This window comes from Emiliania huxleyi (assembly GCF_000372725.1).
Source record: "Emiliania huxleyi CCMP1516 chromosome Unknown EMIHUscaffold_158, whole genome shotgun sequence".
Classification (NCBI taxonomy): Eukaryota; Haptophyta; order Isochrysidales; family Noelaerhabdaceae; genus Emiliania; species Emiliania huxleyi.
Genome location: NW_005201004.1, coordinates 82451 through 100009, shown reverse-complemented (window position 1 = coordinate 100009; position 17559 = coordinate 82451). Strand labels below are relative to the sequence as shown.

General features: G+C 67.9%; 2 protein-coding genes across 2 annotated transcripts; both read right to left on the bottom strand.

Annotated features, from left to right (window-relative positions):
• Positions 1 to 5879: 5879 nt before the first annotated feature.
• EMIHUDRAFT_111823 (hypothetical protein) lies at positions 5880 to 9342 on the bottom strand (the record flags this gene model as incomplete). The annotated part of the gene is made up of 8 exons (XM_005785782.1): positions 5880 to 6021; positions 6093 to 6124; positions 6341 to 6646; positions 6743 to 6993; positions 7135 to 7240; positions 7729 to 7865; positions 8026 to 8658; positions 8700 to 9342. 8 exons carry the CDS (start codon positions 9340 to 9342, stop codon positions 5880 to 5882), a joined length of 2250 nt encoding a protein of 749 aa, XP_005785839.1.
• A 6622-nt stretch (positions 9343 to 15964) lies between these two features.
• Positions 15965 to 16599, bottom strand: EMIHUDRAFT_363991 (hypothetical protein). Its single transcript, XM_005785781.1, has one exon. It carries the CDS (start codon positions 16543 to 16545, stop codon positions 16114 to 16116), a length of 432 nt encoding a protein of 143 aa, XP_005785838.1. The 5' UTR covers positions 16546 to 16599; the 3' UTR covers positions 15965 to 16113.
• Between the last annotated feature and the right edge of the window lie 960 nt (positions 16600 to 17559).

Sequence of the window (17559 nt, the reverse complement as noted above, 5' to 3'; positions counted from 1 at the left end):
CACACGGGTGCGAATGAGCGACGCGTGATCGGCCGGTGTGCACCTCGCCGCAGGTGATGGAAGACAAGGTGGACGTGACCAACGTCGAGGCGAGATACGGGGAGATACGGGGAGATACGGGGAGATATGGGGAGATATGGGTGGACGTGACCAACGTCGAGGCCCCCCTCCGCCGCGGAAGCCGAGGCGCGGGCCCGGCCCCTCTTCTCTCTCACAGCTCTGCCCGCGCTGCGCCAGGTCGCCTCCGTCTCGATGCCGGCCGAGGTGGCGGTGCCGCCGGTCGAGGCCGCATGCCACTACGTCCCCGGCGCCGCCTTCCGCCCGCAGTACACCACCTACGACAAGGCGCCTCGCCGGGAAGTAGCTAGTCCGTGCAGTCGGGCAGCCACACACCACCACCACCACAGAGGCTGCCGCTCCTGCTCCCGCCCTCGCTCGCCCCTCACGCCGCCCCGCTGCAACCTCTCGCGCAGGCGCGACTCGAGGCGGTGCTCGCCCGCGTCAACGCCGCCGCCACAACCTCCTGAGGCTTGCCGCGAGGTAGCGGGTGCGCGGGTTGGAGGGGCGGCGCGGGTGGAGGGAGGTAGCTCAGTGAGAGCGGGCAATACCCGACATACATACTTTACGACATATCATTGATCGGGGAATAATATGGGAATAAAAACAAAATCGATCATCGAGATGCACCAAAAGAGCGCCCAGGCCCACCCCCCACGGCCACGCCCGGCCCCGCGGGCCCCTCGGCGCTCGCAGCCTCGGGGGCCGCGGGTGTCGCGTGTCGGGTCGGGCTCTCCCGTCAATTGTCCCCAGACAAGGTTATGGGAGTGGCCATAACAGGTGTTATGGCTGTTATGGCTGGCTGCTCATAACACCCCATAACACCTCATAACACCTCATAACACCTCCATCGCTGTTATGGCTGTTATGCCCACCCTACCATAACACCTCATAACACCTCATAACACCTCATAACACCTCATAACACTCATAACACATCCCACTGGTTGTTATGACAGCCAGCATAACAACCTCATAACAGCTGTTATGTGTCACGGATTTTTCTTTTGGACGCCGCGATAAACCCGGCGTAGGGTAAATTCTTCTTTTTGGAGCGCCCGCCCCGCGCCGCGTAGCTACTACCAGCCAACCATGGCCTACCGGATGAGGATGTTCATGAGCCAGAAGCCCTCGTCGGTTGACCTGCGCGTCTCCGACTTCAAGAGGGTTCCCGGCTTCAACTATGTGCTGTCTGTGTCGGCGGAGGACGAGCACACGTACGACTCGCTGTGCTCTGATATCCGAGAGGCGTGGTCCATCAACGCGTCAAACGGCCTGCAAATCTACGCGTTTCCCGAGGGAACGAAGGACGAGTCGGCGACGTTTGTCAACACGCCGAAGGTGTTTCAGAGCGTCATGTCCGTTTGGTGGTCCCGGCCATCCGACCTCGGCTCGGACATGTGGCTGGCCGTCGTCGAGATTCCGAGCAAGCAGCAGAACGCGCCCCTGTTCGGCACGTTGGAAGTGGCGGCTCCGCTGAGCGTGGCGCACTCAGCGGGTGAGCTCGCTCGTAAGCTCGCGCCCAAGGCGCCAGCGATGGGCGACGGCACAGGCTCAAAGGAGAAGCGCGACCGCGAGGCACCGGCCGAGAAGAAGAAGAAGAAGAAGAAGAAGGCCAAGGCGGCGACGGACGCGGCGCCCGGAGACGAGGACATGGAGGAGGACGAGGAGGAGCAAGGCAAGCTGCGCATGCAGCAGGTCGCCGCCGCGCAGACCATGCTCGACAAGCTGCATGCCAACACCAAAAAGATGCCGTACGTCCTCGCGTCGCAGGGCGAGGGCGACACTCGCCCGGACAACCGGCTCGTCCTCATCCACCGTGCAGCAACGCGTTGGCGCCGCGGCCAAATCTTGAGACCAGAGTCTTTCCGAATTCGAGGAGCGTGTCGTACCGCGACGGGTCAGCTCTCGTTAGCTCTGATTCGAGCCCGAGCGCCTCTGCACAAAAGCGATCGACCGATTGATAGAGAACATGTCGCCGGTTGAGCGCGCCGGTCGAGAGGAGATGCTGAAACATCGCCGGGACCAGGTCCAGCTCGAATGGCAACCTCACACCGTCGAGCCCGGCCTGCTCAGCAGCCTGCTCTAACTCTGCCAGCTCACGTTCGATACGGGTCGGCCCGATCCGGAAAGGAGTGCAGGGCATCAGCAACGCGGAAAGCAGCAACATCCATCGATCGATCGATGAGTCATCCGGATGAGGAAGAGTTTTACAACTTACTCGCTCGCACGACTGGCACGGAGCTTTAACTACTAAAAAGCGCACTTGAAACCTCGAGAACGAAAAAAGGAAAGAAAAAGCTGAGCCCTGGTGTCGAGGTGTCGAGGCCCGGTGTCGAGGGTGTCGATCGAGGCCAGGGCTCAGAGAAAAAGGACGTGAGTTAAATTGCGGGAAAGACAGACCTTAAGGTACATGTTAAAACGGAGGGGAGCGGCAGCAGCTGCAGAGAGTACGAGTTAGAAACGGGAAGCAAATTGCGTGAAGGGGGGGGGGAGGGGGAGGGGGGTCTTGATTGAGAAATCTGAAGCCATCGCTCAGCCTCAGTCAGGAGGCAGGTTGATGTTATTGAATTTAACTTAAGGGCAAAAGAGAAAATATTTGGCGGTCGATGCCGAACCTCGCGCGCGGCAGCGCGCGAAGCGAAAATTCCAGCGGCGAGCAGTTCGGTGTGGCCTCTCGGGCCATAACACCGTGGATCCGGGACGGCTCTCTCATAGCAGCCCATAACATGTTATGGGCTGCTATGCCCCGAGAGCCATAACACCATAACAATAACTGTGTCCGGGGACCACCGTCAACCGCCGCAGCCCGCGGCCCCTCCCCGCACCCCGGGGACGCACAAGCCTCGCGAAGATAGCCCCTAAAGCCTCACATCTGTTCGCACGCCTCCCCGACCACTCACTCCTCCGGTCCGTCCGATGACGACGCGTCGCCGCCGGCCGAGAGCTCGTCCATGGGCGCCGCCGCCTCGGCGCCGTCGAAGCGCGAGAAGGTGTATTGCGTGGCGTGGGGCGACGGGACCTCGTAGAGGGCGGCGCTCCCCTCGATGGCGCCCTCAGCAAAGGCGCTCGTGACGATGTGGCCGGCCCGCGGGTACGCGTCCTTCTTGCCGCTGCGTGGCGCCGCCGACGAGTACGACTGGCCGACGATGCCGTGCGGCAGCGCGCGCGCCGCCGCGTCGCCGGTCGCCTTAGGGGAGGGGGGGAGGGGTGCACACTTAGCCCGGGCCTGGGTGCGGTGGGGCGAGGGGCGTCCGTCGCGCGCGCCGAGAAGGAGAGGTCGATCCGGTGCTTTGGGCCAGCGATGCGGTCGTAGACGTGGTTGCCCCGCACGGTGATGGTCCAGTTGCGGACGGCAAAGGCCGCGCTCGCCATGTCAACCTCCATGGCGAGCTCCTCGCACTTGCGGAAGCCGCCCTTGCCCAGCTGGAAGACGTGGCCCGCGCACGTGCCGTTGACGATGCGCCACCCCCAGTTGTCGTCGTTGAGCTCGGACGCCCAGAAGGAGGCGAAGAGCTCCTTGCGCTTGGCGCCGCCCACGCGCGCCACCACGTGCGCCTCGGTGATGAAGGAGCCGTCGACCGTCAGCTCGCCGCCGTGCAGCGTAAAGGTGGCGTCCTCCGTCTTGACGTTGACGGCGAGGCCGGGCGCCGAGAAGAAGTTGTAGTAGGTGCCGCTGCGGCCGCGGAAGTCGGCGGTCCCGCCGTGCGCAAAGTGGAGGTGCGGGTCGCCGGTCGAGCCGCCGGTGCAGGCCTCGATGTTCACGTAATTCACGCAGGGGGTAGACGCCACGGGGCAAGTCTCGCCCTTACAGTGGGGTGGCAGGGCGTTGCCAGTTACAGTCAACCCTTGGGTGCCATCAGTGGGAAATGACTGTCCGTACAAGAGGCAATCCATGTTCCCCGACACGGGAACGTAGAATGGCAGCCCAAACTCCGCGCTTCCACTGAAAGTAAAGAGTTGCAGTCCGATTCCTCCCTTGGATTTGATTGTCGACGTATGAAAGGCAAAGTAGTCTTGGTCGTTGCGACCGTGATACGTACTGAAGTAAGGTCCCATCGATCCCTCCGTAGGCACGATGTCGGGTTCTTTGTCAATAACCGCAATATTGCTTTTTTCTGCTAAGTCGCTGGTGATGTCAGGCAGGTCGAGCGAGCTGTCTCCGTTAGTGAGCGAGAGCTGGACGCCTGCAACTTTAGATCCGACCCACTCCGTGCCTGTCAATGTCGGCGTGATCTTCACCCATGAGCTACTCACCTTATTCATCTCGCCCCAAGTCGCTGCGTCAATATCTCCGCTTTCCGCGGCGGAGTTGATGAGTTCCACCTCGAGGTTGTAGTCTTTGCATTCCTCGCCCTGGGTGAGGGCAGCGCCCAGACCGAGCAGAAAAACTGCGGCCCGCATTGCTGAAGTACGGTCCTGATGTTTTACGTCCGCTGTTTTGCCAACATTTGGGCAACACGCCGGAGAGCTAAAAGTACGCACGCCCTTACCGTGTGCGGTCGCCGGTGGCCGCCGCCCGCGCCTCTTGCCTGCCACCCTGCTGGACGCGTCCCCGTCGCCTCCTCCCATCGGTCGGTCGGCCCCACGCACGGGTTCGTTCGGGGGGAGGTTCGTCCTTGTCATGCATGAATGAATGAATGCCATTGCGTGAGCGTTCCAGGGGTCCCGTACCATGCGGAATCGACCCTATCCAGTGCTCAAGTGCTCAATCGAGCGTTCCAGCGGTGCGATCAGTCTTTGGATTGTGAGCAAGCAAGCCCTCCCGCCCGGACGGTCGTGCGTTCCAGGATATCGCCGTCGGAGAGATCCTTTAAGTTGGGCACTTGAGCACCAATTAGAAAGAAAGAAAAGGCACCAAGGAAATCTAAGCCCACCAAGGGAGGGACGGGAGGACGGCACGCGGCCATCACACAGGCAGGGATTTTAACTGTCTATTCTGCGAGACATGCTTTCTCGGAGCGGGGCATCCAAAACAAGAGGAAGGGGGAGGGTGACGCGCAGCGCAGGAGGGACTGCCCCGTGCCCCTAAGGCACAAAGGTAGCTCAAAGCACAACAAGGTGAGTGAACAAGGCGCCGCATAGGCGACCGGTGCACGCTCTCGCCGCCTGCCCCTGCGCTCTCTCTCCCCCTTCCCAGCTCCACTTAATGCTTTTTGGGCAATCCCTGCGGGAGGAATCGAGCTGAAGCCCCACTGCGCACTGGGGAAAATCTCCTAAGTCGATTTGTACCGGATTTTGAAGATTTTGGCAAAAGTGCGAAACCGAAAATGGCGTTTAAATTTGCGCACCTGCTGTCCGCCGCCTGCGGCGGCGCTGCGCGCCGCTGGCGCGCGCTGCGCGCGCGTTTTTGTTTGGGGTGCAGCGGCGCTGCGCGCCGCCGTAGGGGCGCCGGCTGCGGCGCCTGGCGCGCTGCGCGCGCGTTTTAGGGGTGCGCCGGCGGCGCTGCGCGCTGCGCGCGCGCGTTAGGGGTGCGGGGAGCACCGAAAAATTGCCGCTTTTTGCTTTCCTGCTTGATTGTGAATCAAATTGTGTGGAATCCGCCGGCCGAACACGACATATCCAGTCAGATCGGACGTTTATCGTACGGCATTGCGGTTTTGATTTTAGATGTTATGTCGAACTCCGCAGAAATTGCACCGGCCACCCCCCTGTCGTGTGTCTCGCGCACGTGGCCTCGAGCCTTGCGCCCTTGGCGCTCGGAGGCGATGCATAGGCGGAGGGGGAGCGTGCCGGGAAATCTGACAGCGAGAGGAACAACACCTCAACCACCAAACGGCGCGGGGTGGGGGGGGGGGGGGGGCGTGCCCGCAGGACCGCCCTCAAGCGTTGCCCAGGATGCGCCTCGCCCGCTCCGCCTTGAAGATGTTCGGCACCACGCCCGGCGCCCACGGGTGCAGCCGCAGCGCCGCCTCGAACGCGTCGACCGCCTCGTCGTACCGGCGCAACTCGCGCAGCGCGGACCTGCGGGACGGCCCGGAGGGAGCTTCAGAAAAGGCCCCGCCTCGGACTGGCGCAGCTCGTGCAAGGCAGACCCCTCGAGTGTCCGCGCGGCAAAGTGGCGCGCCTACAGGACGCGTCCAGGACGCGTCCGGGACATGTCCCAGAAAGCGCCTCCGCCGGCGGCGGGGCGCGCGTCGCGTTGCAGCGCGTCGCGCGCGTCGGAGAGCCCGGCCTCTGGCCGGCCCGCCTACAGCCGGCACACAGTCCCCCGGGGCTGTGGAGCAGCCCCCCGCCCCCTCCGGCCAGCCCCGCCCCGCGTGTCGCTCGCCCGCAGGTGCACCGCCGCCCGCCTCGCGAACAGCTCCGCGTGGCCGCCGTCGATGTCGAGCGCCTCGTCGAGCGCGCCCCGCGCGGCGAGCAAGTCGTCCCCCTCGACAGACCGCTCCGACGCGCGCATCAGCTCGCGCACCTCTCCGCTCGGGTGCGCCGCCAGCAGCGCCAGCGCCGCGCGCTCCGCGGCCGCCGAGTCTGCCGCCGACCCCGCGGCACCGAGCAGCAGCATGAGCGGCTCGAGGAGACCGGCGCCGCGCGCGTCGAGCGCGTGCGAGTGGAGCAGCGCGGAGAGCTTGTCGAGGGCGGCCGCGGCCTAGGAAGTGTGTAGGAAGTGTCTAGGAGGTGCCTAGGAAGTGTCTAGGAAGTGCAGCTTGTCGAGGGGGGCCGCAGCCTGCTCAGCCGCGAGCACGGCGAGGCCAGTGTCTGGCAGCGGGTCGCGCGAGTACCAGTAGCGCAGCTGCTGGACGGGCAAGAAGGTGCCCGAGGCGGCGTCGTACCCGTCGAAGAAGTGGGGCAGCAGCTCGTGCGAGATTGCCCGCTCCGAGAGAGGCAGCTCCTCGAGGTTCTCCTGCGCCACGTACCTCACGCCGCGCGGCCCTCCGAGCAGGCCGACGCAGTCGCCCATGTCTGGCACCATCCGGTAAAAGGGCTGGTCCGCACCTGCAGGTGCCGGGGAGGTGCGGGCAGGTGCCGGGGATGTGCCGGGCAGGTGCCGGGGAGGTGCGGGCAGGTGCCGGGGCCATGGAGGGGCCGTGTGGGGGCCGTGTGTGTGTGGGGGGGGGAGGGGGGGGAGGTCCGCACCCGACGGCAAGCCCTGCACCCCGTCCCAGCCACTGACGTCAACCTCGGGCCTCCTCTCCCACCCCAGCACGGCGGCGCGGAATCCGAACTTGCGGTGGCGCAGCACCTGCCGTGTGTTCAGGAAGCGTCTAGGAAGTGTCTAGGAAGTGTCTAGGAAACGTCTAGGAACTTGCGGTGGCGCAGCACCTGCCGTGTGTTCAGGAAGCGTCTAGGAAGTGTCTAGGAAGTGTCTAGGAAACGTCTAGGAACTTGCGGTGGCGCAGCACCTGCCGTGTGTTCAGGAAGCGTCTAGGAAGTGTCTAGGAAGTGTCTAGGAAACGTCTAGGAACTTGCGGTGGCGCAGCACCTGCCGTGTGTTCAGGAAGCGTCTAGGAAGTGTCTAGGAAGTGTCTAGGAAACGTCTAGGAACTTGCGGTGGCGCAGCACCTGCCGTGTGTTCAGGAAGCGTCTAGGAAGTGTCTAGGAAGTGTCTAGGAAACGTCTAGGAACTTGCGGTGGCGCAGCACCTGCCGTGTGTTCATCAGCAGGGGAAGGGGCTCATGCGGCTGGTGGATCAGCAGTCTACCTTGCGGCGGCGCAGCGCCTGCCCGATACATGGTCTGCGAAGACAGTGGTTGTGGTGTGTGATGTGCTGCTGCGCAGCGCCTGCCCGACGCCAAACGTGATGCCTCCGCGGTCCGCCTTTGCCGCTCGCTCGGCCGCGTTGCTCTCGACGAAAGCCGCGAGCTCGCCTGCCAAGTGTGTAGGAGGTGTCTAGGAGGTGTCTAGGAGGTGTCTAGGAGGTGTCTAGGAGGTGTCTAGGAGGTGTCTAGGAGGTGTCTAGGAGGTGTCTAGGAGGTTTCTAGGAGGCAGGGGGCTCGCCGAGCCGGTGCAGCGCGTCGAAGCAGCCACGCAGTGCCGCCCCGCCCGCCCCGCCCGCCTCGCCCGCCCCGCCCGCCCCGCCTCCGCCCGCCTGCAGCGAGGCGGGGCGCGGGAGCGGGGAGGCGCGCGAGGCCGGCTCGTGAGCCGCGGCGGTGTCTGCGAGCCGGAGGACGTGCGAGAGCAGCCGGCGGCCGTTGCCCTCTGCGCCCGCGGGAAGCTCCTCCCCTCCCGGGAAGCCGTACTCCCCGCCCCGCCACTCCTCCCCTCCCGCCACTCCCGCCTGCGCCGCCTCCGCCTCGCTCCCCTCGCTCTCCGCCGCGCCCGGCGCCGCCTCCTCCGCCCCATAGCCCGCCTCCGCCTGATACCCGGGCCGTTCCCTCGCCTGCGCCTGCTGCTGCATCTGCTGCTGGTCGACGGCAGCCACGAAGTCGCGCAGCTGCTGCGACGCGCGAGTCACCGCCGCCTCGACGGTTCGTGCCGCCTCCGCCACCGCCGCGCCCGCCTCGCCCGCCTCCGCCCCATCGGCTCCCAAGGGCCCTTCCGACTCGGGGGACTCTGGCCCGGGGGACCGCGAGCCGGGGGACCGCGAGCCGGGGTACTCGTAGGCGAGCTCGTCGGACGGGACAAAGGCGGCCGCCGTCGCGTCGTAGCGGAGAAAGGCGCCTGCAGCGAGGCTCCGGCAAGGGTGAGGCAAGGCTCCTCACCGTGGTCGTCGCGTCGGACCGGCGGGGAGGCGCCGGGCGAGAGGAGGGCGGGGTGGTGGACGCGTGTGTAGCGCGGCGGGAGCCGCTCCAGGTTCTCCTGCGCCACGTACTTTACCTCGCGCGGCCCTCCCAGCAGCTCGGCGCAGTCGGTGTAGTCGGGCAGCAGGCGGTAAAAGGGCTGGTCGCCTCCGCGCGACGACTTGCGCAGCCCGTCCCACCCCGAGACATCGACCTCGGCCTTGCGGTCCCACCCCAGCACCACGCCTCGGTAGCCGTACTGCGAGTGCCGCACCACCTCGCCGATCCTCATCTCCACATCCACGCGCCACGCGTTCGACGCCCGCTTCTTCTGCAGAGCCTCCAGCTCCTCGCCCAGCTCGCCGAGGACGCGCAGCACGCGAAAGGCGTCGTCGAGCTCCGCGGCGGTGGCCGCCTCCCCGGAAGTGGAAGCAGCTTCGCGCCACGCGAGCCTGAGAAGCTCGCGGCTACCGGCAGCGCCACGAGGGCTCTCGAGCCTTTCCGCCGCGCGAACGACCGAGGCGGGCAGCTTGTCCAGAGGCAACGCGAAGTGTGGGTTGCACCGCACGGCGGGTGAGCGCACCCACCGCCACATGCTGCGGTAGAGAGCCTGAGCGACAGACATGGCTGTCGACTCCTGTAAGCCAGCGAGCTCCTCGGCGGCGGGCACAGCGACGCGTGCACCGCGGCGGAGTGGATGCGCGTCGTATTTTCTCTTTTCTTTTTTCTAATGCTTGCACGAATTCTTTTTCTCAGGAGGCAGTGTTGGCGGGCGGAAAGCCTCTGCACGATTGTGCATGAGGGCGCCACCGTCGCCCGACCGGCCTCGACTGAGCCTCGAGTGCGAGGGCTGGCTGGCTGAGGCCGCGGCGTATGCCGTCGCAATCCAGCAAACGGCAGAGCCTGCTGCGGAGCCCGCAGCAGCAGCGGTACCAGCAGCCTTTGCGGCCACCGATTTCCCTGCCCTTGGTGCGCCGCCATCGAGGCGATCTCAGCGCGGAACTAGCTGCGGCGGCGGCGGCAGCTGCGGCGACGGCGGCAGCAGCTGCAGCGCCGGCAGCGCCGGCGGTGGCAGCGGCTGTAGTGGCGGCGGCCGGCCCAAGAGGCGTGTCACACCAACCGCCGTCGGAAGCACCGGCACGGTCGAGGCGGCGACTTCGCCGTTTGCATCGCCAGGGTCGTTGCCAGCTGCTGCGCAGCCGGCGGCGTCCGGCGTCTGGAGCAACGCCTCGGGCGGGAGCGCCGGTGGCAGAGGCGGCACAGGCGAGCGAGGCGCCGCGGACGGCGCGGCAATTGTGGCTGGCAGGCGCGGAGGCGCGCCGGAGGGCGACGGCCACTCCCCCACGCCCGTGCAGCCTCCGCCGGTGTGCCCGACCCTCGAGCGGCGCCTCTCGGAGGCCAAGTCGGACGAGCCCAAGTCGGAGGAGGCCGGGCGGGAGGAGGCCGGGCGGGAGCCAGTCGGCTCGCCTCTCCAGCTCGCGCCACGGCGCAGCCCCCGCCAGCCTGTTCACAGCTCCTGCCAACCGGCCGCCAGCCAGCCATCGGCGCGCCCTCCGCCGCCGAGCCAGTGCGAGGCCTCAAGCCCGCACGCGCCGCCCGCCGAGTCGCTCGCGTGCGCCTCCGCCGCCTCCGCCGCCGCCACCTCCGCCACCTCCGCCGCCGCCGCCACCTCCGCCGCCGCCGAGGCGACTGCGCGCAGGTGGGATGAGGAGAGGTTTGTGGCAGCGATCAGCGCCGCCGCCGCGCAGCCGCCTACCCGCCGCCTCGCCCTAGCGACCGCAGCCCACCTCTGTAGCGGCGGCTCTGCCCTGCTGCCGCACCTCCTCGCCGTGCTCCGCTGCCTCGCGATGCCGCCGCCTCCACACCCCATCCTGCCGCCGCCGCCGCCGCCGCCTCGAGGGGAAGGGGCGGGCGGCGGCGCAGCGACAGCCGACGCAGCGACAGAGGCGGGCGCAGAGGCGGGCGCGGAGGTGGGCGCGGAGGCGGGTGCGGAGGCGTCGGCGACGGCGGCTGTCGGAGCGCAGCTGGCCTCCGCAGCCGCCTACAGCGCCCTCCTGCTCCACGCCTTCGCGCACGCCCTCGCCGCCCTCGCGCCCTCGCCTCGCCTCGCTGACCTCGCCGCCCACCCGCGCGCCGCCGCCGCCGCGGAGGGGTACCGCCGCCTGTTGACATGTCCAGGACGTGTGCAGCACGTCTCCCCGTAGGCGCGTCGCCGCCGTCGCAGGGGCGGCGGCGCAGCTCGGCCTCGCTCGCTTCCCGCTCGCCCGCTCGCAGCAGCCGAGGCCCGCCGCCTCTTCTCTGCGCGACAGCTCCCGGACATGTCCACGACATGTCCACGACACGTCCGCTGTTCCGCCGCAGGCCTCTCCGCGTGTGCCGCACCCGAGATGGCCCGAGATGGCCCGAGATGAGAGCGAGGTTGCCCGCAGGCCGCTTCGCGTGCCGCTGCGCGTCCCCTCGCTGCCCGGCGAGTGGCGGGCCGAGCCGGCTGCGTCGGGCCGCCAGCTCAGCTCGGCGTGCGACGTGCGGCTCTGGCGCAACCAGCAGAAGGTGTACGACGGCCTCCTCGCCCTGCAGCGCGACTACCCGAACGGGCAGCCCGGCGCCCTCGGCGCCGCACTGCCGCCCCTCGCCGAGGCGGCGGCGAGGCTGCGCGCAGAGCTGCTGCCGGCCAACCGCCGCTGGCTCGCGAGGCTGATCACGCAGCGGCTCGTCGGCGAGATGTAGCCGAGATGCAGCCGAGATGTGATCACGCAGCGGCTCGTCGGCGAGATGTAGCCGAGATGCAGCCGAGATGTGATCACGCAGCGGCTCGTCGGCGAGATGTAGCCGAGATGCAGCCGAGATGTGATCACGCAACGGCTCGTCGGCGAGATGTAGCCGAGATGCAGCCGAGATGTGATCACGCAGCGGCTTCGGCGCACGGCCTCTCATCTCCCCAGATCTCCCCAGATCTCGCCAGATCTCCCCAGATCTGGCTTCGGCGCACGGCCTCTCATCTCCCCTGCCAGCACTCTCCACGCCCCTCCGCCTCCCCGCCCCTCCGCCTCCCCGCCCCTCGGCAGGCTCGTGTCTGGGCCTGGACGCAGAGGCGACTGCTCGCTCGCCGCGCGCGCAGAAGCGAGCGGGGAGCCTGCTCCCCCATGGGGGAGCCCTTCCCGAACCTTCTCTGCACGTTCCCACAGGGGAGCCGGTTCGGGGGGCGCGCCTGGTCAGGGGACGGGGGAGACCCCCCCCCCCCCTCTCCCCTCCCCTCGGCATCCCTCCCTTCCCCTCGCCTCGGCATCCCTCCCTTCCCTCCCCTCAGCATCCCTCCCCTCCCTCCCCTCAGCATCCCTCCCCTCCGCACCCCCCCCCCCCCCCCCTGCTGCCTCCCGTGGCTTCTCGGAGCCCCCCTCTTTCTCGGAACTTGCTTGCAGGTCGGCTCCCCCTCTGTCTCCCGTGGCTGCTCTGCTACCTCCGCCCCCTGCAAGAGGACCCCGTCTCGCGCGCTCTGCCGCCCTACCGCGCCGCCCTCGCCGCACTCCGCGCCCTGGCGGGCTCCGCCGCGCTGCTCGCTCCGCTGCAGCCGCGGGACGGCGAGCCGGGGGACGCGCCGGCGGCGGCACCGGCGGCGGCGGCTTGGTCCGCGACACCGCCGGCGGCCCGGTTCGGGGCTCGCGCAAGGCTGTGCTATAGATAATCTCCCCATATCTCCCCATATCTCCCCATATCTCCCGGTTCGGGGCTCGCGCAAGGCTGTGCCTGCTCGTGCAGCTTCTAGGCCGTTGGCTAATGCGATGTCAGATTGCATTGTTACATTCTAGGCTGTGCCTGCTCGTGCAGCTTCTAGGCCGTTGGCTAATGCGATGTCAGATTGCATTGTTACATTCTAGGCTGTGCCTGCTCGTGCAGCTTCAAGCTTTTGGCGCCGCCTTTGGGTTCGCCCCAGCGGCGGTGGCAGCCTCCGCCTCCGCGGGCCAAGGGGCCGATGGGGCCCTCTCGCTGCTCGAGGGCACCAGGGGCGCTGCCTCGGAAGCCAGCGTCGACGCCTCGCTGAGCCGAAGCGTCGAGGCGCACGCGCCAGCCTTCGCGGAGCAGGCGACCGCAGGTACTGCCTTGGCTCTCCGCCTCACCTTGACCCGAGCCCGAACCCTAGCAGGCGCTCGACTGGAGGTACCTGCCTTGGCTCTCTTCGCCGCTCGCGGAGCTCGAGCGAGCGCTGCGCGCGCTCGCCTCCGCCGCGGCACCGGCGGCGGACGCGCATTCGCCGCGCCACCGCCCTGCGCGCAAGATCACGCCGACGAGCGTCCCTCCCCTTGGGTCGGGCTCCGCCGGATCTTGCTCCGCCGGCAGTTTCGGCGCAGCGGGGGCCATGGCGGCGGGCGCCACGGCGGCGGGCGCCATGGCGGGCACGGCGGCGGGAGGCCTGGCGGTGGGGGCCATGGTTGCGCCGACGTCGCCTGCCGGCTCTCCCCTCGCGCCTCTCTCCTCCCTCACGCCGCGGCGCAGCCCCAGCTTTGGCGCGCAGCGCAGCCTCTCGGCGCAGCTGCTCGCCCTCGGCCACGCCCCCTTCTGGCGGCAGCACCGGCCGCTGCTCGCGTGCGCCAACGCTGTGCTGGAGCCGGTCCTCGCCGCCGCTGGAGCCGAGGCTCTCGCGCGAGCGGAGGCGCCCGAGCGAGCCACCGCCTCCGCCCAGCAGACGCGCGCCGCCGCATCTCCCCATATCTCCCCATATCTCCCCATATCTCCCCAGCAGACGCGCGCCGCCGTGCCGGCGAAGCAGAGCGTCGCTAAGGAGGCGCGCGGGGAGCGGCTCGCCGCGGCGACCGCGTTTGCGCAGGAGTGCGCGGTGGCGCGGCTCGAGGCTTGCCTCCGGCTGCTCAGCCCGCCCGACCAGCCGCCAGGCTTGCTCTCGCATGCCGCCTGTGAGATCGCGCCGCTCCTCTCCGTTGCCGTGGCGGACTGGATGCGCGAGGCAGCCGCTTGCGTCCCGCCAGAGGGTGCTTGAAGAGGCGCCTCTGACAGCTGCTCACTGTGGAGTAGGCCTTGCTGCACGCTCCGCCCGCCGCGCCTTCGCTTGCCGCGCCTGTGGCGCGCGTGCCGGGCACCGCGGAGGCGCTGCCGCGAGGGCAGCTTCGGAGAGAGCTCGATTTCGGCGGCGAGGGCGGCGGAGGCGGCAGAGGCGACGAGGGCGGCGGCAAGAGTGGGGGTGAGGTCAGTGGCGGCGGCGGCGGCAAGGGCAGCGGCGAGGTGGGTGGAGGCAACGACGGCAGGGGCGGCCGCGGCGATGAGGGAGGCATCCGTCCTGTCGGTCGGCGCGTGCAGAGCGATGGCAGCTGTGGTGGCAGTGAGGAGGAGGCGGTCGCTCGCGCCTTGCTGGAGGCGGCCATCGAGCTGGAGCGACCTCGCGCCTCCTCTCCGCCGCCTCCCCGCTTCGACGGCGCGGACACGCAGGGGCGGTCTCCGAGTCAGACCCGGGGAGGGGCAGGGGCAGGGGCAGGGGCAGGGGCAGGGGCAGGGGCAGGTCCCCAGGGAGGGCAGTCCCAGCCGGAGCTCGCCCGTGCCCTGCTGCGAGCACTGCCGGCCGAGGCCGTGGCGGGCGCGAGACGCTGCCGAGGCTCCGATATGCGACGTCGCTTTGTCTCTCCAATCCCGCCGCGCCAACTGACCAGTGATGCTACCTGTAGGCTCCGATGAGCCGCCCCGCCTGCTTGCCGCCTGCCCCAGCCGCCAGCTCGCGCCGCTCCGGCCGCCGGCGCGGCTCTCCTCGTCGCTCCTGGGCCACGCGCTGCACCTCGCCGCCAGCTGGCTGATCGAGACCTCTCTCTCCGCCTGGTCCGAGGCTGCTTTCGGCGCCAGCGAGGGCGCGGGCGGCGAGGGCGCGCGCTTGCCCGCCTCGCCGTCTCGATGAACACGCCGATGAACACGCCGATGAACACGTCCATGAACACGTCCATAGGGTGCGAGCCGCACCGCCGGCTGCCTTCCGACCCTCCGGCGCCAAGCTGGTGGGGCGAGTCTGCTGCCTGGTGGAGCGAGTCTGCTGCCGCGCGGTGCGAGCAGCTGCAGCGGGCGTGCGGTCCTCCCTTCGGCTCGCCGCCGCCCCGCGACCGCGAGGGCGGGGCGAGCGAGGGGGGGGCGGGCGAGGGCGGGGCGAGCGAGGGCGGGGCGAGCGAGGGGGGGGCGAGCGAGGGGGGGGCGGGCGAGGGCGGGGCGGGCGGGCGGGCGACCGACGCCGACGCCCGCTGCTGGCGCCTGTTTGCCCTCGCGGCGCTGCGGCGCGGACTCGACTGGAGAGCGGGGGAAGGGGTAGGAGGGCTGTGTCTCACTGGCCGTGGGGGCTGGGCTCTGTCCCCCCCCCCTGAGTAGGCGCCTCGACGTCGCGGTGGGCGACTTGCTCTCGGTGAGATTACCCGAGATGGCCCGAGATGGCCCGAGATTGTCCGACTTGCTCTCGGCGCCGACGCCGCTATCGCCCCCCCCCCCCCCCCCTTCCGCCTCGACCTCCGCAGGCGATGCTGCTGCGCGAAGTGGCGAGTCGCGCGCCGCGGCACGAGGGGCCCTGCTCTGACTGGCTGCGCCTCGCCTGCGCCGCAGCCAGGGCGCTGCTCCTCGCGCAGGCCGTCGGGAGGCGTCAGCTCGAGAGGGCGTTGCGTTCCGCTCTGCTCCACGGCGGCGGAGCGGAAGCCTCGGGCGGCGCGCCGCTGCGACGCTTCGCCCTAGAGCTGCTCGCCCCGCAGCCAGACCAGCCCTCTCCGCCGCTGCTCGGCTGCTTCCGGGCGGCGGCGGCGCTCGCTGCGGCGCTTCGTCGCGCGGGCGAGCCGGCGGAGGCGGCGCGGCTCGAGAACGTTTTGTACGTGCCGGCAGTCGAAGGGAGGGACATTGCCGGAGAGCTGAGCTGAGAAAGGGACCGCGTCGATTATGCGCGTACGGCTCTACATGTGCAGGCGCCGCATGCACGCGAGAGGCTCACCGGGCTGCCAGAAAGTCCTCCCCGGTTTTGGGGTGTACACATGATAGCGATACAGTGTAATGGTGAGATATTAGATATATACGGCGTGGCGCGTGGACACACACGGTGTCACCGACACACACCCACACAGAGTACGGATCTATGTACGAATACGATTTATACGTGTGTGTGAAATAAATTTATTTCAACTGTGCGTGAGAGTGTGCTGTGTGTGTGGCGTGGCGGGTGGCGCAGCAGCGCCAGCGGCCAGCGCGCGCGCATCACGACGTGTGTGCGCAAAAACCAAAGCTCTCAGATGATATATTGTACGGACGAGTCCAGCTCATCACAAAGGCGGAAGCACACACTCACAGATCATACGCTACCTGCGGGTGAGATTTGGTTGCGGTGGACGTGTGTGAGGGGGGTAGGGGCACACAGGTCAGGTACAGGCCACAGCGTCTAGCCGTCGTTGGTCGCGACGTCCATCTGTAGCGCGCGCACCTTCCCGCCGCCCTTCGTCTGGCTCAGAATCGGGAAGGTTGCCGTCAGCAGCGTCAGCCGGTCGTCGGTCATGACGTCGAAGTTGACGCCCTCCTCGTCGATCGCCAGGTACTTGGTCACGACGTCCTGTATCTCGCTGCGGATCTGGCGCATGGTCGCCTCGTCCACGCCCGTGCGGTCGTTCGCCAGCACCACCTTGAGGCGGCTGACTGCAGTGCTGCTCGTGCCGCTCTTCGAGTCAGGAAAGAGGAGCTCCGTGAGCCGGTCGAGCACGCCCAGCATCTCCGGCGAGGCGGCGCGAGGCGGCGCGCGCGGCGCCACCGCCGGCGCATGCGGGAGCACGAGCGCGCTGGCGGCAGAGAGCAGCGTTAGGGCCAGTGAAAATCGCATTCTCTGGCTTCAAGGGTAGATGAATGCGGAACAGCTTCCGGTCCGGTGCGCGAGAGACACACACGACGGTGCCGCAGTAAAAGCTCTGATTTCTTTTGTGGTAAAAATTCTTTTTTTGAATTCAATTAAAAAGAACGCGCGCCGCGACGAGGCGACGGGCCAGTTCCTCTCCCCGGGACAAACTCAAGCTCTGTGGAAAGTGCTAAAGGCGCAGACTAGTGCATGCACGCAACCACTAGCCTAGCCAGCCCCACACGACGACTGCTCCGGGGATGCTTGCAGGCAGCCTTTCCCCTCAAGTTCTCCGACCCTGAGTGCGTCTGGGCCCGAGCCTTCTTTGCACTTTGTGTTTGGGCTACAACTACATGGGCTGCCACAACGGAAAGCGAAAGGACACCGGCACTGTTCTCCGCGTGGGTGGGCGACACCGTCCACATCCTATCGTACCGGCCCTGCCCCTGGCCCCTGGGGACGTGCACCTGCCGGCAGACCAACGGCTCAAGGTGTTCAGGGGCGGCATTCAGTGGCGCAGGCGCATCTTTGACGTCTCGATGATGGTGTGTTTGGCCTCCGGCCCGCGCGAACTCTGCAGATCTCACTCACCCCTCTCCTTCTCTCTATCTCCAACGGAGACCCTCCTACCGTTCCTGACCAGCTCAGACATTGATGATCATTACCCCCGCTCGCGCAGGCGCTCTTCGCCGCCCTCGGCGTCGCCGCTGCCTCGCTGGGGAGGCTGCTGTAAGCGCTGTCCTGGAGGCTGGAGCCGCGTGTTAGTGTGAAGTGCCCTCCGGGCTCCGGGGCGCTCCCGGCGAGGCGCAGAAAGAAAGAAAACACCCCAAGGCAGGGATGCCCAGTTTGCCTGAGTAACATTCGCGGCTCCGGTGGTGAGCCGGTGTGTGTGCCAGTCCGCCGGCCAGTCCGCGCCCTTGTCGTGCCACGGCGAGCAAGAAGAAGAGCAGGCGCATGAGCCCAAATCTGTTACTCCGGTTCCTCAACCCCCTCTCTCTTTTC